Source organism: Mobula hypostoma, chromosome 11, assembly GCF_963921235.1.
Source record: "Mobula hypostoma chromosome 11, sMobHyp1.1, whole genome shotgun sequence".
Taxonomy (NCBI): Eukaryota; Metazoa; Chordata; class Chondrichthyes; order Myliobatiformes; family Myliobatidae; genus Mobula; species Mobula hypostoma.
In genome coordinates, this window is record NC_086107.1 from 113,054,473 (window position 1) to 113,080,839 (window position 26,367).

A 26,367-nucleotide genomic window follows, 5' to 3' on the forward strand; every position below is an offset into this window, starting at 1 on the left:
TTGATCATGTAACCTATACTAGAAACTGCCTGGAATTACCCTACCGCAGAGCCCTCTATTTTCGAAGCTCCATGTACCTGTCCAAGAGTCTCTTAAAAGACCCTGTCGTATCCGCCTCCACCATCACTGGCAGTGCATTCCACACACCCACCACTCTGTGTGAAAAACTTACCTCTGACATCCCCCTGTACCTTCTGTGTGAAAAACTTACCTCTCACATCCCCCTGTACCTTCAAGCACCGTAAAACTATAACCCCTCGTGTTGACCATTTCAGCCCTGGGCTATCCACATGATCAATGTCTCTCATCTTTTACACCTCTATCAGGTCCCCTCTCATCTCCCATCACCCCAAGGAAAAAAGGCCAAGTTCACGCAACCTATTCTCATAAGGCACACACATTTACCGTCAAAGTATGCAAGTATGTATTTACTGTCAAGTATTATACAACCTTGAGATTCGTCTCCTTACAGGCAGCCACAAAACAAAGAAACCCCAAAAGAACCTGAAAATTGTGTGAAGACAGTCAATTATCTGCACTAGGTGTCTGCGCTGATTTTGTTCATTTACAGTTGATCTAAAGAACACAGCAGCATACACTAGATGAATTCCTCCATTGATAGCTATCAGGAACTAATACACCATTTTATCGCACTGTAGTACTATTCGTAGTGTTCTAATTTGTTCTGTATTTCATGTAAGTAGATAATTTGTTACTCAGTTAGATGGTAGTTTTTAAACCTTTTTAACTATTTCCATGAAACTTCAGCTAATTGGGGCAGAAGCTTCACTGGGCCAGAATGTACTGCCCCGATGTATCCCAGAGCGGGGAGTGTGGGAGTGGACTTGGGATAAGGACTAGATAGGCATTGCCTGGGAAGCTGCCTGCCACAGTCAACTTGCTCATGAAAACTCATCAGTTGCTGGAGGAATTGGAAACTTTAAGCAGTTGGTTGTTTTTTTTTTTGGAAAATGAGAATCAGCTGCTGGGATCTTGGACACTGTAAGCGAGGTGTCCTTTCAGCAACGGGCACGTGCACTCACCCATCCGCCTTGCTCCTGCAGCCAGGGAACAAACATGTCCATGTACTGCATAGTGTATCCCATCAGCTGCTGCACTGGGTGACTACTGATGCCAGCCACCCTCCGAGTAAGTTCCATGGTCAGTGCGATCTTTGTCAGCTCAGGGCTGGTGGCTGGATCTTCCATCTGTTCTTCAACATTGGCTGTAAAGGCTTCGACCAGCTGCTTAAAACTCCCAAAGGACATCGGACGTTGCAGAATAGGGTCGTCCTTCACCTACGAGAGGACAGGCAAACATTAGTAGGTTTTCGATGTCAAACCTGCAAAACATTACCGAGGCCACATCTCGGAGACATTGCAGGCCAGCCAACCTTACCTCTTACTGAAACCCTCTAACTTACTGAGCTAATCCCTTCTCCCTAAGCATCACATCACCAATGGAGGACAATGATATACAAAAGCTTGTTTTAGTTAAAACAAAATCCTTTAAAGGTTCAAAGGTTAATTTATGCAATATACAACTCTGAGATTCTTCTTCTCAAGATAGCCACACAACAAAGAAAAAAAACATGGAAGTCAGTTCAGAGAGAAGCAGCAAACCCACCCCCTCCAGTGCACAAAAAAGTAATGGCAACACAATCATCAACCCCACCCACCCCAAAACCCCCTCCCCCGCACGAAACGCAACAAGAACATCGAACCCCAAACCACCAACCCCCTGCACAAAAAAAAATAACAGGCAAAAACACAGAATATGAAAACCATAAAACTGAACAAGTCCAAATCCATGAACACAGAACATTGGTAACATCCTTCAACATCAGTGAAAAAGAGACACACACACACACGTCTACCCTCCGGGCACAGTGATAGGCAACTTGGGCTCCGTCTCCTGTCCTCTTACTGGAGTATTATCAAATCCTCCAAGAGGTCCACAACCTTGTCGTGGTTAGAGATTTGCGTACCTCAATGACTGACCCGGACAGCCATGCTGGCTGGAGTCAGGGCTTTGTGCTTTGGCCCCTGGTAGTGTTACCCATGCCAAACAGGTCAAAGGGTAGAGGCCAGACCAAGTGGTCCACCAGTCCTCCAGGTTCAAGGGATCAGCTCAGGGCTAACAACCCTGACTAGTAATTTTTCTTTATATAAATGGAAACAGCAATGAAGAATTCTTCTACATCTGACTGAGTGCAACGGTATTCCCGAGTCTCCACTCGGGACTTGTATGGCTGACAGTAGTGAAAACTGAGATGATTAAGGAAGCCCTGAGATGGAGGTGCTTCACTGCTGCCCTAAACACCACCAGCATAATGGGCAGTATTAGCAAATAAAAATATTCTGCAGAGTCACATGAGGTTACACTCGGAGGAAAGGACCAAGTCCAAGATATGGCGATAGCTCAGAGTTTGAAGTACATTATTAAAGTATATATGCAACCCTTCCTGCGGGCAGCCACAAAGCAATAGAATTCACTAAAAAATACCCACACAACAAAGACCGCCAAACACCTAACTGCAAAAAAAGAACACATTATGCAAACAATAAACAAACAACACACAGGACGTGAATCATCGAGTCACTGAAAGACAGTCCACAGCTAAAGTGTCAGTTCAGTGCTGAGCCGGGTGCCAACGGTAGCAGGCCACAGCCACGGAACCATCTTAGTGCTGGGCCGAATAAAGCCTCTCAGAGCAGTGAGCTGAACACTGGCTTGTCCTTCGCACTCAGCCTCGATGACTCCATATTTTAAGCCTGGCTCGGCGGATAAATCGGCGAAACGTTAGACCTTTTTCCGCTCTCAGGCCTGGGCTCCGCCACTTCGATCTGGCCCCAAGTCCGCTTCAGCAATGGCTGCCATGGCTGTATCTGCACTCTCGCCAGTCCAGTTTGCTGAATCGCCCAGGACACCGCAAAAGCGCAAGGTCGTTCAGACACTTCAAAAGCACCACTCCCGAAGGGGAATTACAGGCTGTGGACTGCAGCGATCGTAGTCCAGAAAAAGTATCACAGAACAGTTAGTAGTTTTGTTTGCTGACCACAAGGTGTCGCTGTGTCTCGCCAGTGCCATTGCTCAGTGGTAAACGGAGTCCTGAGGTTCAAGCCTCACCATGGCAGTTGACTGAGATTCAAGATTCAAAAAACTTTATTGCCATTCTAACCGTACATCAGCTCTGCAGGGCAGAATGAGACAGCGTTTCCCAGGGGCAGTGCAATCATAACATAACAAACGCAACACTAAATAATAAACATAACAATAAATAGTAAAACACAACTGCCACATGTCAGTTAAGATCAAGTTATAAGCGTCCAGTGCAAGTTAAAAGTGTCCAAAGCAGAGTCAGGTGGAGCAGCTATTTAGCAGTCTGACTGCCTGTGGGAGGAAGCTGTTTAGTAGCCTTGTGGTTTTAGTTTTGATGCTCCTGTAACGTTTGCCTGATGGCAGAAGAACAAACAGTTCATGGAGAGGGTGTGAGGGGTCTTTAATGATGTACCGTGTCTTCTGGAGGCATCGACTCTGAAAGAGGTCTTGGACAGAAGGTAGGGAGACCCCAATAACCTTCTCTGCTCCCCTAACCACCCTCTGCAAGGCTTTTTTGTCGATAGCACTGCAGCTGGAGTACCAGGTTGTGATGCAAAAGGTCAGCACACTCTCAACCATGCCTCTGTAGAATGTAGTTAAGATGTTAGTGGGGAGTGATGCTTGTTTAAGCTTCCTCAGAAAGTGCAATCTCTGCTGGGCCCGTTTCACAATCCCAGTGGTGTTCCTGGACCAGGTGAGATTGTCTGAGATCTGCACCCCAAGGAACTTGATGTTTTCCACTCTTTCCACTGTGGAGCCGCTGATGCTGAGGGGTGTGTGCTCAGGCTGAGACCATCTGAAATCGATGATCATCTCCTTGGTTTTGGTGACATTAAGCATCAAGTTGTTATCCCTGCACCAGCTCTCCAGGTGTTTGACCTCCTCCCTGTACATTGTTTCATCACTTTTGCTGATGAGTCCCACCACTGTGGTATCATCAGCAAATTTAATGATCAGGTTCTCCTTGAATCTGGCCGCACAGTCATGTGTTAGCAGTGTAAACAGCAATGGGCTAAGTACACAGCCTTGTGGGGATCCAGTGCTCAGTGTGATGGAGTCAGAGATGTTCCTGCCAACACGGACTGACTGTGGTCTCTCTGTCAAGAAATCCAGAATCCAGCGACACATGGCAGTGCTAAGGCCAAGCAGCGACAGTTTCTCCACTAGTCTCTGCGGGATGATGGTATTGAACGCTGAACTGAAATCAATGTACAGGATTCTGGCATAAGTGTCTTTGTTGTCCAAGTGAGAGAGAACTGTGTGCAGTGTGGTGGATATTGCATCCTCCGTAGAGCGATTTGGACGATAAGCAAACTGCAGAGGATCCAGTAATGAGGGGAGGCTGGCTGTGGTATGAGGCTTGACAAGCCGTTCAAAACATTTCATCACTATGGGGGGTCAGGGCAACGGGACAGTAATCATTCAGATAGGCTACAACTGATTTCTTTGCTACAGGGATGATTGTGGAGGTTTTGAAGCATCTGGGGACAATGGCTTGACTAAGGGAGATGTTGAAAATGTCTGTTGGAACATCTGCAAATACATCAGCACATTCCTTGAGCACACGTCCAGGGATGTTGTCGGGACCTCCCGCTTTTCGTGGGTTGACCCTGGCAAGCGTCCTCCGTGTTTGCTCTGGATCAATGATTGGAGCCTGCTGGTCAGATGGTAAAAAGGGACTGGCTCTCCCCCTTGCTGTAGTGTTTGATGCTTGGAAGCGGGCAAAGAAATTGTTAAGCCTGTCTGGAAGAGAGGCGTCGCTGTCATCAGTTTTCTGCCTGATCTTGTAGTCTGTCAGAGCTTCAATTCCCTGCCACATCCGTCTGGTGTCACCTGTGTCACAGAAGTGTCCATGTATTTTGCCCGCGTAGGCCCTTTTCACTTTCCTGATCCCTAATGAAAGCGCAGACCAGGCTGAGCGAAGCGCACTCCTGTCCCCCGATCTGTAGGCTGTGTCATGGGCCTTCAGTAGTGAACGCACCTCTGTTGTCATCCATGGCTTTTTATAACCACGTGCAGTGAAGGTTTTCATCACAGTGACATCCTCCGTGCATTTGGCTATGTAGCTGATTACTGCCTCCGCATACTCCTCAGTGTCTGTATGGTCGTCATAGGAGGCTGCTGTTTTGAATATGTCCCAGTCTGTGTGCAAAAAACAGTCTTGTAGTGCTGAGGCTGCTCCTTTTGGCCAGACCCTTATCTCTCTTTTCTCTGCTCTCACACCTTTAAGCAGTGGTTTATATGCTGGTGTTAGCATGACAGATATGTGGTCAGAGTGGCCAAGATGGGGGCGGGGGGCTGCTTTGTATGCCTGTGGTGTGTTGGTATAAACCAAGTCCAGTGTGTTGTCTCCCCTGGTTTTGAAATTTACATATTGCCAGAATTTGGGGAACACAGTCTTTAAGCTGGTGTGGTTAAAGTCCCCAGAAATCACCACAAAGCTGTCAGGATGTGTAGTCAGGAGCTCACTGATGGCTTCATGTAGGCCTCCCAGTGCTTCGTTAACATTAGCCTTAGCATTGGCACTGGGAGCTACGTAAACAGCTGCCACAAGCATGATGGTGAATTCCCTCGGCAGATAGAACGGCCGTCATTTCACAATGAGAAATTCAGCCAGTGGTGAGCAGTGTTTAGCAGCTACTGTAGGGTTCACACACCAGTCTTTGTTTATATAAACACACAGACCTCCTCCTCGGCTCTTACTGGAGCTAGCTGCCTCTCTGTCTGCACGAAATGATGCCATTCCCTCTAGCTGTATCGCCGCGTGCGGTATGTTGTCATGGAGCCAGGATTCCATTAAGACATACACACAGCAGTCTTTAAATTCCTTGCGTGTTTCTCTCAGCAGACGCAGCTCATCCAGCTTGTTGTCGATGGAGCGGACATTTGAGAGCAGGATTGGACGGTACCACTGGCCTGGTGGGGTTAGTTTTCAGCCTAGCATGGATGCCGGCCCTCTTACCCCTCCTCTGTCTTCTCTCACAGTGCATTCGCTTCCTCCTCCCTCGGGGAGCAGCCGGCTTGGTAGCGGATAGTAGTCCGTGGCGGCGTAAACTGTCCATGTCACACCGGAACTCGTCAGTTTTTCCGACACAGCATGCCCTGATGTTAATGAGCATATTCCGACTGTATGTTATGCGTCTAGGACAAACAGAACAAACACTAGATACACTTATCACTCCCCGAGGGGCCGCTGCGTCCATGCGCCACCATCTTAGGGGAGTTGCGGAGTTTCAGGAAAAACAAATCGCCGTTGGAAACAATTACTGGATTGTTGTGTTCATGAAACACTGGAATCACTTGACCGAGCACCAAGGCAGCAGAAAGCATAGGCAAAAGTCCATGGAGAGGAGGCTGGCTTTCGTGATGGACTGAGCTGTGTCCACAACTTGTGTTCACCTTCTAGCTTGTCTGCCTTCCCCTCCTCCGAGCTTACTCCGACTTCTCCCCCACTTCCTTTCCAGTCCCGATGATCTGAAATGGCAACTGGTTATTCCTTCCCATAGACGCTGCCTGACCTCCAGCAGTTTGTGATGCTCCAGCATTTAGTATGTGTGTACACCACTCTGCAGTTTGTTGCGGTCACCGGATAGGACGCTTTCAAATCTATGCTAATTCCATTTTATTGAGCCCTCATTCCTCACCTACACACCACAGTGACCAATTTAAGTTTCCGGCCAGCATGCATTTGGTATGTGGTCATAGGGATGACACCGAGGGTCAGGATCGAACCTGCCTCACTGGAGATGCAGGCGGTCTCTCCACAAGTTGCACCATTTGTGTTTACTCTCACGGAGACTGAAAAAATTCGGAGAATGTGCCAATTACTTGAATTTAAATTCCCAGCTGCCGTGGGGAACTTCAAGCTCGCGTCGCTGATTTGGTAGTTCATGACTCCGATTGTCAGATTAGCAACTTAACCTTTATACTCCATGCCTCTTGTGTATTTGCTATTTAATTTCAATTAAGGAGTTAGAATAAAGTTAAAATAAAGAAGCAGAATTAATGACTTTCATATGACAACCCAGTTAGAAGTATACTATGAGATTAGTGTTCCCTCCAATTTCTTTCAACAGCTGCATGGGCCAACCATTGATATGCGGCAACAAAGGCTACGTGCGTGGGAGCATTTCAGTTACCCTGTGGTCGAGCATCCCGGTGCATGGGATCCAATTAACACTGCAGTTATATGGGCCAAAAGTATGGATTTAGGAAGGATGACGGGGAAAATGGGGGAAACCTAGCGGATGAGACCTGATGGAGATTGGGGAGTTGCCTTGTTGGGCACTTTCGCTCCGTCTGCCGCAAAAAAAGACAGGCTCTCCCAGTGGCTAACCACTTCAATTAAACTTCCTGTTCTGACATGACTGTTTGTGACCTCCTTTACTCTCACAATAAGGCCAAATCCAAGTTGGAGGAGCAACATCTTGCATTCCATCTGGGTAGATTCCCTGCCTGATGGCATGAATGTCGATTTCTTTAACTTCCAATAATTTCCCTACCCTCTTTCCTATCTTTTTCCATTCCCTCTTCTCCTCTCCGCCCATCACCTCCCCACTTGTTGCCTTCCTTGTTCCCTTTCATCAATGGTCCTCTGTCCTCTCCTATCAGATTCCTCCTTCTTCACCCCTTCATCTCTTCCACCATCACCTCCTAGCTTCTTACATCATCCCACCTCCTCCACCCCCACACTTTCCCCCCTCACCTGGTCTCACCAGCCTGCACTCCTCCCACTCACCCTGCCATCTTCTTATTCCGGCCTCTGCTCCCTCCCTGATGAAAGGTCTCAGCCCGAAACATCACCCTTTATTCGCCTCCATAGATGCTGCCCGACCTGCTGAGCTCCCCAGCACTTTGCGTGCGCTACTCAAAACTTGGTACAATTTCTCTTTCAAACAGAAGGATGTCCCCCGACAACGGAGAAGAGGAGGAATTTATTTAGCCAGGGGGTGGTGGAATGTGTGGAATTCATTGCTTCAGACAGCTGTGGATGCCAGGTCACTGGGTACATCGAGAGCAGATCGGTTCTTGGTTCACAAGGGTATCAAAGGTCAGGTGGAGATGGCAGGGGAATGGGCAGAGGGAAGAAATAAAATAGTGACGACAGAATGGTGGAGAAAACTCCATGGGCCGAATCTGTTCCCGTGCCCTATGGTCTAAAAGAGCTGGTACTGAGAGGAGCGCCTGCGTTCTGCAAGTCTCCATAATTCTCAGACATCGCATGGGAGTACAGCATGTGTCCGATCGCTGAATCTAGCTCATAAGCTCCTGGGCACGGTCACTGTGGCATTAGAACTTCGAATAACATTTCTCCGTTACGAGGAAGCAGGTTCACGGGTTTGGTGAGCGAGACAGAAGACACCGACTATGAATAAACATAGAAACATAGAAAATAGGTGGAGTAGGCCATTCGGCCCTTCAAGCCTGCACCGCCATTCAGTATGATCATGGCTGATCATCCAACTCAGAACCCTGCACCAGCCTTCCCTCCATACCCCCTGATCCCCATAGCCACAAGGGCCATATTTAACTCCCTCTTAAATATAGCCAATGAACTGGCCTCAACTGTTTCCTGTGGCAGAGAATTCCACAGATTCACCACTCTCTGTGTGAAGAAGCTTTTCCCTAATCTCAGTCCTAAAAGGCTTCTCCTTTATCCTCAAACTGTGACCCCAACAGTTCCCCAACATCGGGAACAATCTTCTAGCATCTAGCCTGTCCAATCCCTTTAGGATTTTATACGTTTCAATAAGATCCCCCCTCAATCTTCTAAGTTCCAGAGAGTATAAGCCTAGTCGATCCAGTCTTTCATCATATGAAAGTCCTGCCATCCCAGGAATCAATCTGGTGAACCTTCTTTGTACTCCCTCTATGGCAAGAATGCCTTTCCTCAGATTAGGGGACCAAAACTGCGCACAATACTCCAGGTGTGGTCTCACCAAGGCCTTGTACAACTGCAGTAGTACAAAAGCATATTCAACATTTATGTACAAACGGTAAAAGATTTGACCAAATATCCAAGTCCCCCCCCCCCGAAAGTACACAGCCTACCAAACTAAATATTTCACAAACAGATTCTGCACTTGCTTTACGCCCATGACTGTGTGGCTCAGTATAGCTCCTACACCACATACAAGTTTGCCGTATCAACGCTGGTGACAAATCGGCACACAGGAGGGAATTTGAAAATGACAATGGCATCATAACAGCAATCTCACTCAATGTCAACAAGACCAAGGAACTGATTGGAGACTTCAGGAGAGGGAAACCAGAGGCCCACGAGCCAGTCCTCATTTGGAGGGCCAGAGGTGGAGGGGGTTAGTAATTGTAAATTCCTGAATGTTACTATTTCACAGGACCTGTCCTGGACCCAGCACACAAGTGCAATTACAAAGAAAGCATGACAGCCTCTACTTCCTTAGGAGCCTGCGGAGATTTGACATGACAGCAAGAACTTTGACAAACTTCTATAGATGTGTAGTGGAGAGTGTATTGACTGGCTGCATCACGGACTAGTATGGAAACACCAATGCCTTTGAATTACCGGAGCATCAAAACTAAAACCACAAGGCTACTAAACAGCTTCCTCCCACAGGCAGTCAGACTGCTAAATAGCTGCTCTACCTGACTCTGCTTTGGACACTTTTAACTTGCACTGGACACTTATAACTTGATTTTAACTGACATGTGGCTGTTGTGTTTTACTATTTGTTGTTATGTTTATTATTTAGTGTTGCGTTTGTTATGTTATGATTGCACTGCTCCTGGGAAACGCTGTCTCATTCTGCCCTGCAGAGCTGATGTACGGTTAGAATGACAATAAAGTTTTTTGAATCTTTTTTGAATCTTTAAAATCCGACAAAAGGTAGTGGATTCAGCCCAGTACATCACGGGTAAAGCCCACCCAACCGTTGAGCACATCTACGTGAAATACTGTCATAGGAAAGCAGCATCCATCACCAGAGACCCCCGCCACCCAGGCCTTGCTCTCTTCTTGTTGCCGCCATTAGTTAAAAGGTACAAGAGCCTCAGGACTCGCACCACCAGGTTCAAGAACAGTTACTACCCCTCAACCATCAGGCTCTTGAACAAAAGGGGATAACTACATTCATTTGCTCATCCATTGAGATGTTCCCACAACCAATGATCTCACTTTAAGGACTCTTTATCTCACGTTCTCAACTTTTACTGCTATTCATTTATATTTGCATTTGCACAGTTTGTTGTCTTCTGGCTGATCTTTCATTGACTCTGTTCGAGTTACTAGCCATTCTAAATCTGCAGCGTACTTTCCCAATGGTCGTGACCTCAGCGTGAGGATGAAGGAGAGACAAGAGCCCCCCACACATGCTATTCTTATACCCCTGCAAGGTGCCTAAAGTTGGATACCCCTGCTGTGGCATACGAGGCAACCTATGGGAAAGTGCTGCCGCATATTTCAAACGGGCCAACCGACGACCGGCACGGAAGAAGCGGCTTTTGACAACCCCCTGCCCACACGCAACAGCACACCTAACCTCGGTGCGCACTGGTGCCCCTCACCTTCTCGTTGATTTGGTCTCCTTGATCCTGCAGCACCTGCACGATCCTCTCGATTGCGCTCTGATGGATGTTATTTTTGGCTAGAGCAAGTCAAAGGACAGTGGACGTGAGATCGGACATTTCTCGAGAATTTCGTCATTCCTCCTAATAGTCATAGGCATACTTTATTGATCCCGAGGGAAATTGGTTTTCGTTACAGTTGCACCATAAATAAATAGTAATAAAACCATAAATAAATAGTAATATGTAAATTATGCCAGGAAATAAGTCCAGGACCAGCTTATTGGCTCAGAGTGTCTGACCCTCCAAGGGGGGAGTTGTAAAGTTTGATGGCCACAGGCAGGAATGACTTCCTATGACGCTCTGTGCTGCATCTCGGTGGAATGAGTCTCTGGCTGAATGTACTCCTGTGCCCACCCAGTACATTATGTAGTGGATGGGAGACATTGTCCAAGATGGCATGCAACTTGGACAGCATCCTCTTTTCAGACACCACCGTCAGAGAGTCCAGTTCCATCCCCACAACATCACTGGCCTTACGAATGAGTTTGTTGATTCTGTTGGTGTCTGCTACCCTCAGCCTGCTGCCCCAGGACACAACAGCAAACATGATAGCACTGGCCACCACAGACTCGTAGAACATCCTCAGCATCGTCTGGCAGATGTTAAAGGACCTAAGTCTCCTCAGGAAGTAGAGACGGCTAATCAACGGTCTACTCTCATTCTCAAGACAGGGGACAGATCCATCTCTTTATTCCAGAACTAGAAATGCAAGAGCTATAATCTACCAAGAACAATACCTAGAAGCTTTGAGTCCCATTTATACCTTCCATTCTTCTCAACCCTCCACCGATTTTTCTCTTCTCCCCCACCCCTTTCTCCGCAACTTTAGACTTTCTAAAAATAAATCTCTAACTTTCCACAGTTAGTCATAGAGGCATAGAAAATAACAGTACAGAAACAGGCTCTTCTGCCCATCTAGTCTGTGCCAAACCATGTTTATTGAGATACAGTGCAGAACAGGCCCTTCCAGCCACACCGCCCAGCAATCCCCAGATTTAATTTTTGCCTAATCATGGGACAATTTACAATGACCAATTAACCTACCAACCGGTAGGTCTTTGGACTGTGGGAGGAAACCAGAGCACCCGGAGGAAACCCACGTGGTCACAGGGAGAACGTACAAACGGCTTACAGGCAATGGCGGGAATTGAACCCGGGTCGCTGGTACTGTAAAGCGTTGTGCTGACCACTATGCTACTGTGGACTCCAACTGCCTGCTCCCATCGACCTACACTAGGACCCACAGCCCTCCAAACCCCTACCATCTATGTACCTGTCCAAACTTCTCTTAAACGTTGAAATCGAGCTCGCATACACCACTTGTGCTGGCAGCTCGTTCCACACTCTCATGACCCTCCGAGGGAAGATGAAAGATCATCAACTCAAAACGTTCTCTCTCCACAGACACTCCCTGCTTTGTGAGTATTTCCAGTATCAGATATGTTTTACTTCTAAATTTACCTCAATTTCTATATTCCTCAAACACCAGGACTGTTTCAGTCCTTCCCCCAGCTGTTACCTAGTTAAGGGTGACTAGGACCAAGGCCAAGGTTCATCTTGCTGGTTAATGGTTGACAACAATTAACCATTATAACCATTAGCTGTGAAACCATGCACTGTTTTCCCACTGCAGGCCAAGGCTTTTCCCTTGGGGCTTTCGACCGGCAGATAGCGCTACATCACCCCACCCATCACAATTCTCAAAGCCGATACCTTTCTTCCCAGGTACATCAGACCTCCAACACTAGACCATTCCCCCCTTCCTCTCCAATCCTACTCCCCCCCCCCCACCGCCAAACACTGACGCTCTCCCCCCCCCCCCCCACCACCGTGCTCGGTGCTGGATCACATCTTCTCCCACCAGATCCCAGGTACCACATCACCGTTACCTGTCACTGGTCCCTGGAAATGGATGCCTGGACTAAAGTAATCATTCCCAGTCCGGGTGCAGCATTTCTGTGCCAACTTTTCCAGCTTCTTTGCCGCTTCTGTGTAGAATTCCGAACTTTCAACCTCTGAAATCAACAGGAAGAGAGCACGATTAAAAACCGAGGTAAATAACACGAAAAAGAATGACAAACCATAAGATATAGCAGAATGTGGTCATTCAGCCCATCATGTCTGCTCCGCCATTCCATCATGGCTGATTTATTAATCTTCTCAACCTCATTCTCCTGCCTTCTCCCCGTAACCTTTGACGCCCTGACTAACCAACCTCCATTTTAAATACACCCTATCATTTGGCCTCCAAAACCATCAGTGGCAATAAACTCCGCCATCCCCTTGCAAAAGAAGTTCCTCCTCATCTCTGCTCTGGAGGGATGTCCATGTATCCTGAGTCAGCACCACCTGAACTTACGGGTCAGACAAGTGACTACAACTCTGGAGAACTCACAGCGTATTAGCCCTGTTGCTCTTGTCACTGAGTCACAAAGACCAGGGTTCAAGTCCAGCTCCAAGGACGTCCAAGTCCGCACTGGGTGAGCACTGCGTTGTTGTGGGAGCAGCTTTTCAGAACAGGGACATTAAAACCAGAATAGCTGGCGACTTAACTAAAATTAGTCCCATGTTGGAGACGGTTTGGAAGGGGACACCCAAGATTAAAAAGTGTTCAGAGTGGGACTCGGAAGCACTTCTTCACACAAGGAGCAATGGCCATTTGAACACTCTTAAAACAGCTGCAAAGCCAGAAACTGAAAATTTAAAAAGCAAGACTGAGAGTGGTGAGCGAGAACAGCAAAGCGTTTAGAACCATGGAAGACAAAATAATATAGTTTATTTATAAAACCCAAAACAGGCTTGCCCAGTCCTTTGAGCCTTGGCATCCAGCAACCCACCCATTTAACCCTAGCGTCTTTAAACTGTGGGAGGATACCGGAGCACCCAGGGGAAACCCACGCACACACGGGAAGGATAGAATGTCAGTGCAGGCTCGATGGGCTGAATGGCCTCACCTCTTTCTATTTCTTTCGGTCTTAAAGCAGGCCCGAGGGAAGAATATTTCTACCCAGAGGTTGGTGAGTGGAATGAGATGCCAGCGGAAGTGGTACATTAGGACAGATTTGCGAACAGGATAGGTTTTGAGGGATGTGGGCTACATGCAACTAAATAGGAGGCATCTGGGTTAGCATGGAAGGGTTGGGCCAAAGGGCCTGTTTCCATGCTGTATGACTCTCTGGGGTAAAGGGGCCCATAGGAAAGAGTGACCATGATACGACAGAATTTTTTTTTTGGCGTGTGCCTGCGTGCGTGCAAGACTGTGTGTCTGCGTCTGCGTGCGCGTCTGTATAACCATATGACAATTACAGCACGGAAACAGGCCATCTCAGCCCTTCTAGTCCGTGCCGAACTCTTACTCTCTCCTAGTCCCACTGACCTGCACTCAGCCCATAACCTCCATTCCTTTCCTGTCCATATATCTATCCAATTTAACTTTAAACAACAACATCGAACCTGCCTCAACCACTTCTGCTGGAAGCTCGTTCCACACAGCTACCACTCTCTGAGTAAAGAACTTCCCCCTCATGTTACCCCTAAATTGTGCGTGTCTGTACATCCGTGATGTCTTTTTACAAGGCGCGGAGCGGGAGAGAGACTGTGTGGCTCGCCACTCTTCACACAGACTTTTTCACAGTATTTTCCCCTTTATTTTACGAAGTCCAGTTGCGATCTCGACACTCAACCCGGCACGGATGGAGAGCGTACTCGGGAGCGGACCCGACCAGTTTCGAACTCGGGAACCTCCGCTCCCGGGCCCGGCGCCGAGATCATTGCGCCACCACGATAGAATTTTATATTACACAATGTACTTCGAAGTTCAAGGTTCCGCTGCCTGCTTGGCATGTCTAGCCTCGCCCCGGCACGCTGCCCCATTGTTGGCAGTAATCGTTACTAATGAGATGTTTACAGTTTTCTTTGTTTTGTATCTTGCTGCTGCTACGTTGTTGCTGAACATCACCTACATTTCAACTAAATGATAAATTGGGAAGACACGTGGTGGACAAGCAATGGTGTGCGGTTAGAGAAATAAAGCATGGTTTGTACAACAAATGTACATTCCTTCAATGCACGGGCTCAACAAGAGTGTGGATCACAGGATAAATACCAGATATTATTCGGCCTGAGGAAAAGGCCGACAAGATTCACAACACACTGGAGGAACTCAGCAGGTCGGGCAGCATCCGTGGAAAAGATCAGTCAACGTTTCGGGCCGGAACCCTTCGTCAGGACTGTAGAGGGAAGGGGCAGAGGCCCTACTGAGTTCCTCCAGCGTGTTGTGAGTGTTGCTTTGACCCCAGCATCTGTAGATTATTTTGTGTAGGCTGACAAGATTGCCCAATTCTAAATCAAACTCAATCGTTGGACTTCCTGGCAAAGGATTTAAAAAAAAAAGATAATTAAAGAGAAAAATAGAATTGGAAACTATAGCAGTCTCAGGGTTGATTACTGCACGCACGCACACACACACTCTGATAGCAAACCCTTGAATCTTTTACATAAATCACTGACACTAAGGCTGATTCTGAAACCCACGTGGGTCATGGGGAAAACGTACAAACTCTTTACAGACAGCGGCAGAAACTGAACCAGGGTCACTGGCACTACAAGAGCGTTATGTTACCGTGCTGGAAAAGGAAAAGGCTAGCCTCAGTAACGATAGCCCATCTGGTTTCACTAGTATCTTCTCAGGGCAGAACCTCAACTTTTTCGCACAGTCCTGACCCCATCTCCACCGAGATCCAGCCTAACCATCCCTGAGTGGCAACTGGACACTACCAGTCAATAAAGTAAATTTTTAAAAGTATGACTGACCTGTAGGAGAGAGGTTTAGGGCTAGTGTTGTAGGCCGTGATGGCGGTGAAGGCACTTGGTCTTTCTCTGGGTGGATGTTATCACTTTTCTTGGGCCCTTTCCGTAAAAGATTTAAAAACCACTGTCCAGTCTTCTTATGCTTGCTGCTCTCCTCCCTGATAGTCACCCCCTCAGAGACAGATCCCTCTGAATCCATCGCATGTGCAAAATTACTTGCATGCATATTGATTATAGTGTTTTCCTGCCTCTTTAAGGAATTGGCCTTGGAGTCCGGCTTAGTGGTTCCCCTCGGAGACCCATGGGCCTCAGTGAAGTCTAAAGAGTCCTTGGACTTTTCCGAAGCATTGCTTCCCTTTTTCTTTTTCTGTCGTCTGATCAGTTTCTTGATGGCCGTTTTGAAGCCATGTTTTTTTTCCTCGGCCTGGCAGATTTCCTCATCGGATGTACCCCACCCGGTATCTTCCTCGGTCCCTTGGAAATGTTTCAGACTCCTCCGCTTCTCCTCGTCTTCTTGCTCCAAGGTCCCTTTCAAGAGTGACCTCTTGTGCTTGTGGACTTTTACGGAGATGGAGTCCTGGCTGTCGGGAGTCCTTCGGTCAAAATGGGAAAATGTTAAGCGAATGTAGCGACTTAAATATTACACCATGCATCGTGTCAAAGGTTACAGGGAGAAGGCAGAAGAGCAGGGTTGAGAGAATAATATATCAGCCATGATTGAATGGTGGAGCAGACTCGATGGGCTGAATAGCCTAATTCTGCTCCTATGTCTCATAGTGCTAATGTCACAAGTCCATAAGATACAGGAGCAGAATTAGGCCATTTGGCCCATCAAGTCTGCTCTGCCATTTTATCATGGCTAATCCATTTTCCCTCTCAGTCCTAATCCCCTACCTTTTCCCCGTATCCTTTCATGCAATGACTAATCAAGAATCTACCAATCTCTGCCTTAAATATTCGTAAAGACTCGAGCTGTGCCAAAAAATTCTACAGATTCACCACTCTGGTCTTAGACTCCCCCACCATAGGAAACATCCTCTCCACATCCACTGTATCAAGGCCTTTCAACATTTGATAGGTTTCAATGAGGGGGGAAGGGAATGTCGACTCAGACCTTCAGAGGCCTGCGTTGGGCATTTTCATGCCTTACAAGGCGCAGATTGGAAGTCTGTGTGGGGAGCCACTCCTTGCACAGACTAGAGCAATGTGTGATTAAGTGCCTTGCTCAAGGGCACAAACACGCTGCCACAGCTGAGGCTCGAACCAGCGACCTTGAGATAACTAGACGAACGCCTTAACCACTTGGCCACGTGCCCAACACAATTTCAATGAGGTCACCCCTTATTCTTCTGTATTCCAGTGAAAACAGGCCCAGAGCTATCAAATGCTCTGCATATGACAAGCCATTTAATCCTGGAATCATTTATGCAAACCTCCTCTGAATCCTCTCCACACCAGCACATCCCTTCTTAGATAAGGGGCACAAAACTGCTCCCAATACTCCAAGCGAGGCCTCAAACCTTGGCAGACTGGATCCTTTTGAACCCATCTTTCAGGGAAGGCATGTAAAACAAAAATGTAGCTTTTTCTAAACACGTCCTATTTCACAGATCTGCTGGGCGAAGTATGAAAAGAACTTAAAATAAAAGGAGATGTTACTTGACACTTTATGGCTGCTCAGTCACTCAATAAAGCTATCTTCTAAACCAGCACTATTTTCTTGTAACAATTACATATCCTACAATTCCCTTGCTATCTAATAATTTTGTAACGCACCTAAAACTGTTGACGTGGTGGTGGATTACGTAGCATGGAATGCATTATCAGGAGAACAATAACTTCTACACGCCATTGGCCACTTTATTAGGTACACCTGCTCGTTAATGCAAGTATCTAATCAGCCAATCATGTGGCAGGAACTCAATGCATAAAAGCATGCAGACATGGTCAAGAGGTTCAGTTGTTGTTCAGACCAAACATCAGAATGGGGAAATAATGTGATTTAAGTGGCTTTGACCATTGAAGGATTGTTGGTGCCAGATGGGGTGGTTTGAGTATCTCAGCTGATCAAACTGCACAACAAAGTAGATGGGCTACAGCAACCGAAGACCACAGTAGGTTCCACTCCTAATAAAGTGGTCAATGAATACATATACAACTTTAGATATTCCTTGCTCTACACTCTCGAATTGTACCCCTTTTTCCACCCCACCTCTCTTGTCAACTGCCCCCAAACATCTTGCAAAAACAAGGGAAGACCGTGACAAGAGACTTACTTGGCTTTGTACTTCTTTTCGTCGTGGTAGCAGCGCCCAATGTGGCCAACGGAGGCACCCTCCATCTGCGCTCTCTTCAGGAAGGCCTCCATGATACGCTTGGTCTCACTCTTCAGGACCATGAGGCTGCACGTCTCCTCCACGACACTTGCATTGTCTGCCATCCTGAAGCTGAGCAGGCTTCCGTTCTGGAAAAGAACAATCACTGTGTCTTACACTCCCAACTAGCAAACATTTATAGAAAATGTCAAAGGCCACAAGAATTTGCAGAGAGTTGTGCACGCAGCCCAGTCCGTCGCAACAACCAGCCTCCCTTCCCGCTAGCTCCATCCACACTTCCCACTTAGCCAGCCGGTGGCGTAGCGGCATCAGCTCTGAACTTCAGGGCATATGGTCCCAAGTTCGAATCCAGCCAGCTCCCTGCACGCGGTCCATCCATGCCGGGCAGCAACTCGGCATTGTAAAAAAGTCAAATGCTACAGAAATGGTAAAAGTGCTGTCCAATGTGCCACAAGGCACGAAAAGGATCAAAAACACTTCCCACTGCCTCAGGAAAGCAGCCCGAGCATTCTCTCCCGTCCGGCAAAAGATACAAAAGGATTGAGAACACATATTTACCGGGAAACACCCACAAAACGCTGGAGGAACTCAGCAGGCCAGGCAGCATCTAGGAAAAGAGTACAGTTGATGTTTCAGGCCGAAACTCTTTTCCTAGATGCCGCCTGGCCTGCTGAGTTCCTCCAGTGTTCCGCTCAGATTCCCAGCATCTGCAGATTTTCTCTTGTTTGTGCAAGGCTCCAGTACTTCATACTTTGAACTTTTTTACTGGGCTCATGGACTTCTTCATCAAGTTATGGTATTGTTGCCACTGTTGTAACTATATGTTATAATTATGCGGTTTTTGTTCGTTTTTCAGTCTTGGTCTGTCCTGTGTTTTTGTGATATCACACCGGAGGAATATTGTATCATTTCTTAATGCATGCATTACTAAATGACAATAAAAGAGGCCTGCGTGTCCTCATAATCTAATCTAATACTTTATTGTTGCCAAACAATTGATACTAAAACGTACAATCATCACAGCGATATTTGATTCTGCGCTTCCCACTCCCTGGATTACAAATATTAAATATTAAAAATAGTAAAATTCAGTAAATATTAAAAATTTAAATTATAAATCATAAATAGAAAATAGAAAAATGGAAAGTAAGGTAGTACAAAAAAAAACCGAGAGGCAGGTCCGGATATTTGGAGGGTACGGCCCAGATCCGGGTCAGGATCCATTCAGCAGTCTTATCACAGTTGGAAAGAAGTTGTTCCCAAATCTGGCCGTACGAGTCTGTACGAGCTGTACAGTACAGCACAGCTTCTACCCTGCTCTTACAAGAGACTTGAATAAACTTCTTATGATAAAGAGAACTCTCGCTCTCTCAACTTACCTCATCTTGGTCTGTGCACTGTGTCTAGCTGCACGGCACATTCTCTGAATCTGAAACACGATATTCTGCATTTCTATTATCCTTTTGATATGCTTGTGCAATACAGATCATCCCACACAATAAAAATATACACAAAAATATTGTGTTTTGCACTGGACTGCCCCACCATCGGATTTCTGAACGGACCAACCCATGAGCATTGGCAGAGTGGAGGAGTTTTGGATCCTGTCTGCCTAAACCAGGAGCCTGGATCGATCCAAGAACCAGGCCGATTTGTAAAGTTTGTTTTCGGGCCAGAACGTGGTGGCCGGGAGAAGAAATATGATCTAAGACATTTTGACCATGGAATGATTGTTGGTGCCAGACGGGGTGGTTTGAGTATCTCAGAAACTGATCTTCTGGAATTTTCACGCATACAGTCTCGAACAAACGAGTTTCCCAGCAGATTGTATGCTACAACTGACTCTCCCCAGCGCCTTCTCTCTCAATCTCCTCTCGAACAACAAAAAAAAACCCGAAATCCAAACTTATTGTCCTTCACTAAGAAAACCTCTCGCTAATTGGACAGCACACATTCCACATCATCCCTTATCTTCAACAATAACCCAAACAGGCTGAAAGCAGAACAGCAGCTCTGTAAGAGCTGCTAAATGAAATAACTACAGCATAACAATAAAGATGTGAACCAGGGGATTACACAAACAAAAACCCCCACAAAAACGCCTGTTATTGAAAGAGGTCAGTGGACAATGGCCAGATGGGTTCGAGCAGACAGGAAGACCACAGTAACTCAAATAACCACATGTTACAACGGTGATGTGCAGAAACGTATCTCTGAATGTATAACACACAGAGCCTTGAAGTGGATGGGCTACAGCAGAAGACCACGGACAATGAGTGGCCACTTTATTAACTACAGGAGGTGGCTAATAGAGGGCAGGTGTATTTTATGTCCTGCTCTGTACAGCTGCTGCCAAATGACATTTCACAACACTTATCAGTGATAATGAGGCTGATTCTAGTTTATAATTTACAGATTAGTCACAAAACAGAATGCTACAGGGTATAATTATACAAGAGGTTTATCAGCATTACGCTGAGTTACTTTTAATAAGCATTTTAAAAATTAGTGACTGAAGAGAAAGAAAACAGACGTGGAAGGAAACTAACTGAGTTAAATTCACTACAGAGTCCTCGAGTCCACCTGTGGCCAGATGGTGGGACTGAGTTTAAGAGCCGAGAGGTAATGTTGCAGCTATATAGGACGCTGGTCAGACCCCACTTGGGAGTACTGTGCTCAGTTCTGGTTGCCTCACTATAGGAAGGCAGTGGAAACCATAGAAAGGGTGCAGAGGAGATTTAGAAGGATGTTGCCTGGATTGGGGAGCATTCCTTATGAGAACAGGTTGAGTGAACACGGCCTTTTCTCCTTGGAGCGACAGAGGATGTGAGGTGACCTGATACAGGTGTACAAGATGATGAGAGGCATTGATCGTGTGGATAGTCAGAGGCTTTTTCCCAGGGCTAAAATGGTTAACATGATAGAGCACAGTTTTAAGGTGCTTGGAAGTACATACAGAGGAGATCTCAGGGGTAAGCTTTTAAAAAAAACCACAGAGCGTGATGAGTGCGTGGAATGGGCTGCTGGTGACGGTGGTGGAGGCGGATACGATAGGGTCTTTTAAGAGACTCCTGGACGGGTACAGACAGCTCAGAAAAACAGAGGGCTATGGGTAACCCTAGATAATTTCTTATGTAAGGACATGTTCGGCACAGCTTTGTGGGCCGAAGGGCCTGTATTGTGCTGTAGGTTTTCCATGTTTCTATGAGACCTTGTGCTTTCAAGCTTATGTGGGGCATTAGAGGTGTGGTGTAGAAGGCAGAGAATTTGGGGTGGAAATAGCAAGGGAAATTGAAGTGACAGTTTAGGGTGGACCTAGCAGAGACATTATACAAAAATGGGAATCCCTGCCTCCGATTTCTCAAGTGCTTAACAATATTTTAAGCACCGAAGTGATTATCAAGGGCCTGTTAGTAAATTATCTCCAACCTCAAGTTCAATTGTCGTTCAACCATATACGACTATCCAAGATTACAGACAAACAGTGTTACTCCGGGGCCAAGGTGCAAGATACAGTACCAACGGTCACACACAGCACAAAGCACATACATATAGCACACGTAAGATATCAACAAAGTGTAGCACACAAAAAAAAGTCCGAGATCCTGAGTCCACGAATACTGCAGCAGTCCGCAGTCGAACGTGATACGCCTTGTATTCTGCCGAGCAAACACTAGAGGGCAGCACCAGCTTCAGCTCTGCCTCTGGTGGACCACACCGACTCCAATGCCTCTCTCCGAGGCGTCTGTAAACAGGCAACACTGCGGCTTGAGGCCCAGTCCTCGCGAGGTCAGAAGCTACGCAGCTCCCCCGCCGCCCGCCAATAAATCAGGGAATTGGACTTGCAGCGTTCCACACTAACAACTTCCAACAGGGTCTTGTGATCACAAGGAAAGCGAGTAAGACGGTCACTCGCTGTTGGACTGCACACCACCTTCACACACTGATGCCTCTCCGACACAGGCAACAGCATGATCCCCACCAAGTCCAGCTCCTTCAGTTTCACCATCAACAAGCAACTTGCTGATGGGAGAGATCTGCAGTACTTCAACTTCCTAATGTCTAGCAGGGTCTCAGGATCATAAAAGATGCGTTTAAAAAGGATAATAACACCTTTAGTTGACCTCATAGAAGCCGCTGTGATGAAATGCACCGGTGTCTTTCCAGAAGGTGATTATCTATAGTCCAGCTTCGATCTCAAGTTATCAAACTCTTGAATGGACCCCTCGTAAGCCAAAGATGAATTTTCGATCTTCCTATCTACCTTGTCATGAACATTGCAGTTCACTTGTTTAGCTACACTACACTCTGAGACACTAAATTTGCAGTTTCTTTTAACTACTTCAATATACAGTCAATTCCGGTTAACTGGGCCATCAGTTAATCAGTGTAGCCAATTACTTGGGAAGAACAGAAACAAATTGAGAAGATTACCAGGATTCGCTTCATTTATTTGAAACACGATGCTGCTTAATTGGGACAGGAGAATGTTGTCAAACAGGTTCTAACTGGCATCAGTTGCACGTACTTATGTAGCCATTAGATGCTACACCATGTTTAGAGCGAACAGATTTTCAATAGCATCAGCTGCGTGTGTTTATGTTCACTGATAGTTGGCAAGAAATAAACAATAAGAGAATTTAGAACTGTTTTGCTCACTGCAGTTTCAAGCATTGAGAACTGGAGACGCCAGAAATGGCCGGGAGTGAAAATGAAACAATTTCACTACTTCATTAAGTTAGGATCTACAAAGAATTTGAAAGTATCGATAATCATCTTGAATGTTGCAATGAAAATGAAGATTTGGAGAACGCAATCATCGATAGCATTGTGTGCAGGCAGCCTATTATTTGCACTAGGTGCCTGATTTTGTTTATTTACAGTCAAAGGAACACGGCAGCATACACTGAATGAATTCCTCCTTCAATAACTATTTGGAACTAGAGTTTTATAGTACTATAGTAGTATTATTAGCATTCTAATTTATTTCATTTTCATACATAATTTGTCACTGTTTGTCTTTTTTTAAAAATATACCTTTCTAATTACAGGTCTCACCCTGCTTTTCCAACGTTTGCTTTACGAAACCTCAATGTTACGAAAGACCTACATTAGTTACCTGTTTTCGCTAACAGAAGGTGTTTTCACTGTTACGAAAAAAGGCAGTGCGCGCCCCGAACAGCCAAGCTCCTCCCCCGGAACTGCATTCTAGCCGGCATCGCTTAAACACGTGTCTGTGAGCAGCCGTTAGCAAGATGAGTTCTAAGGTATCGGAAAAGCCTAAAAGAGCTCGTAATGGTGTTACACTTAGGGTAAAACTAGACATAATTAAGCGTTTCGATCGTGGTGAATGAACTAAGGACAAAGTGAGTTTGGCTTGTGGAAGTTGACAAAGATGATGTTGAAGAGGTTTTGGCATCCCATGACCAAGAACTGATAGGTGAAGAGCTGATGCAATTGGAAGAGGAAAGGATAACAATCAAAACCGAATGCAGTAGCGAATGGACTGAAAGTGAAGTTGTCCAGGAACTGAACGTGAAGCAACTGCATGAGATTTACGCCATAATGATTGCAGAAAAGCACGACTTTAATTTTGAAAGGGTACGTAGGTTTAGGGCATATTTGCGGGATGGTTTGAGTCCTTACAAAGAACCGTATGATAGAAAAATGCGTGAGGCTAAGCAGTCAAGCATACTGTCGTTTTTCAAGCCTTCCACATCAGCCACAGCAGACGACGAACCTCGACCTTCAACATCGAGGCAGGCAGACATAGAAGATGACCTGCCTGCCCTGACGGAAATAGACAATGAGATGACACCCCAGTGTCCCACCACCCCAATCCCCGGGCCGTGGACCGATACATTGCCGTGGAGAATGCAGCAGTAGCTGGGATGCACCCAGCACATCTTTAATGCTGAAGTAAACAAGCCAATTAATTAGGTGCCACCCAGTATGTAACTGTCGGCCCAGATCAGAGGCGATTGCCGATTGCGTCGCCTCTGATCTGGGCCGACATTTACGTGCTGGGCAGCACCTAATTAATTAGCTTGTTTATTTTGGTTTTTTTCTTAAAGATGTGCTGGGTGCATCCTGACTACCGCTGTACCCCTGCATGTGTCACGGATTGGTATTAGTTGGCGGACTGGAGGTTAGGGACCACTGCACCACCCCAACCTCCGACGACTCAGCCTATCACGCCATCATCAGTGTGCTCGGCACTGTCTTCCTAATTCTGGTAAGTGATACTACACTGTACATACATTATTTCTACTTTATATAGGCTGTGTATTTTTATGCGTTATTTGGTATGATTTGGCAGCTTCATAGCTTAAAGGTTACTGGAGAGAGTGTTTCTGCCCAGAGCGCTTGCGTGAGATTTTCGCTACGGAGAACAGTGCGGCAACGATTGTAGAAAAGTATTTCTACTTTATATAGGCTGTGTATTTATCGTATCATTCCTGTTTTTACTATATGTTACTGTTATTTTAAGTTTTATGTGTTATTTGGCATGATTGGATATGCTATTTTTTGGGTCTGCAAACGCTCACAAATTTTTCCCATATAAATAAATGGTAATTGCTTCTCCGCTTTACGATATTCCGGCTTATGAACCGTTTCATAGGAACGCTCTACCTTCGGATGGCGGGGGAAACCTGCATTTCTAAGAAACTTTGGCTAATTGGAACAGCAGCTTAATTTGGCCAATATGTACTGGTGCCAATGTGTTCTAATTAACTGGAATCCAATTCACTTGTGTATGGAATGACCTTGAGAGAGTGTAGTGGACTCAGTTCGATATGTTATGGGTTTATCCCTCCCCGTTATCAGTAGTATCGACAGGAGATGGTGCCTCAGGGTAGTAACATCCATCATTAAAGATTCTCACCATCCGGGCCACACCATCTTCTCGCAGTTACCATCGGGCAGAGGGGGTACAGAGACTTGAAGCCCCACACTACCAGCTTCAGGTCGTGAGACCTGTGGACTCTTCTACAGATGGGGCAAGAAGCACCTTACGGGCCAGGCGGGTTAGCAGTCAGCCAGTGAGACACCTCTGCTGATACCACAGGGAGCTTGTTCCCAGTGCACAGCTTCAAAGTCCTCAATACCATCCTGAATGGTTCTTCTCCTTTGAGCAGACACAGACCAGGGACACGGGAGTATGGCTGTTAGCACATCTATGAATCTCTTCTGTCTGTCTCCCAGACAGATGGAAGAGGCTTCCTATGATACATCTTGGAATAGAGCATCAATTCTAGGAGTCTAGTGTCAGAATGATGACAATTTGGCTGTTCAAAAGAGCTGAATGCCATTAAGGACCTCGACACGCAGAAGAGAAGTCAAGTTTATTGTCACTTAACTATATACATGTATATAGAAACGAGACAACATTTCTCAGTCTTGTGGACATCTTTCAAGTGTTTCTTAAAAAAAATTATTTTATCTAATTAGTGGTACAGCAACCAGCAAGTCTTTCCATCCCTTCGAGTCACTCCGCCGCATGAACCCCCAACCCCAGTTAACCCCGATCTAATCACAGGTCAATATTACAATAACTACCTGGTACATCTTTGGGCTGTGGGAGGAAAGCAGAGCACCTGGGGGGGGAACCCCATGCACTCCCCAGGGAGGACGTACAGACTTATTGCAGAGGATGCGGGAATTGAATTCTAAACTCCGACGCCCTGGGCTGTCACAGCGTTCCGCTATCCGCTACGCTACTGTGGCGCACGTGCTCGTTTTAACGTGCCTGTCAGAAGTAGGTTAGGCATTGAAAGCACGTGGCAGGGGTGTGGGCGTGTGTGAGGCGCAGGGACAATGTGTATGTGGGGGAGGGGAGAGGTTGCAAGTGTGACTGTCTTCGGGAGATACTGAGCTCACCCTCCTGCCTGCCCACAGGAGGAAAATCACCTCCTTAACCATCCTCCCCACCCCTACTAGCTGAAGTGGAATCACTGTTTGATTTCTGTCCTACTAGGCATGATCTTCAACTCCAAAGGAAATGCATTGTGGCACCACAGGGAAGCAGGACAGGCTGTGTCACAAACCAAAATTTTTGGCAGGGGCAAAGGAAACTCAAGGGATGTGCAGGTTCAAGAACAGTTACTAACCCTCAACCATCAGGCTGTTGGACAAAAGGGGACAACTACACTCACTTGCCCATCATTGAGATGTTCTCACAACCAATGATCTCACTTTAAGGAATCTATCTCATGATCTCATTATTTATTGCTATTTATTTATATTTGCATTTGCACAGTGTGTTGTCTTCTGCAATCTGGTTGATCTTTTATTGATCCTGTTATAGTTACTATTCTATAGTATTGTGGGCTGAGTTTGCCCACAAGGTAATGAATCTCAGGGTTGTATATGTTGACCTAGATGTACTTTGATAATAAAATTAACTTTGTACTTTGAATAGTTTTGAAGTGACACATTGCCCAGGAAAATGCATGCAGAGTGATGGGGGAAGGGTGAGTTTGCATGGGAGAGGCAGACGGCAAGGTCAGCATAT

General features: G+C 46.3%; 1 protein-coding gene across 6 annotated transcripts in view; it reads right to left on the reverse strand.

Moving 5' to 3' along the window:
- The window catches only part of bcl2l12 (BCL2 like 12), a 54,185-nt gene that overhangs the window by 7,967 nt on the left and 19,851 nt on the right, over positions 1-26,367 (reverse strand). For all 6 annotated transcript variants that reach the window (XM_063062928.1, XM_063062929.1, XM_063062924.1 and 3 more), the window contains 5 exons: positions 17,793-17,980; positions 15,520-16,109; positions 12,597-12,722; positions 10,645-10,724; positions 1,044-1,298 (listed from right to left, as the gene is read on the reverse strand). In XM_063062928.1, coding sequence (XP_062918998.1) covers positions 1,044-1,298; positions 10,645-10,724; positions 12,597-12,722; positions 15,520-16,109; positions 17,793-17,956 — 1,215 coding nt within the window. In that variant the 5' untranslated portion in view covers positions 17,957-17,980. The remainder of the gene's footprint in view (positions 1-1,043; positions 1,299-10,644; positions 10,725-12,596; positions 12,723-15,519; positions 16,110-17,792; positions 17,981-26,367) is intronic.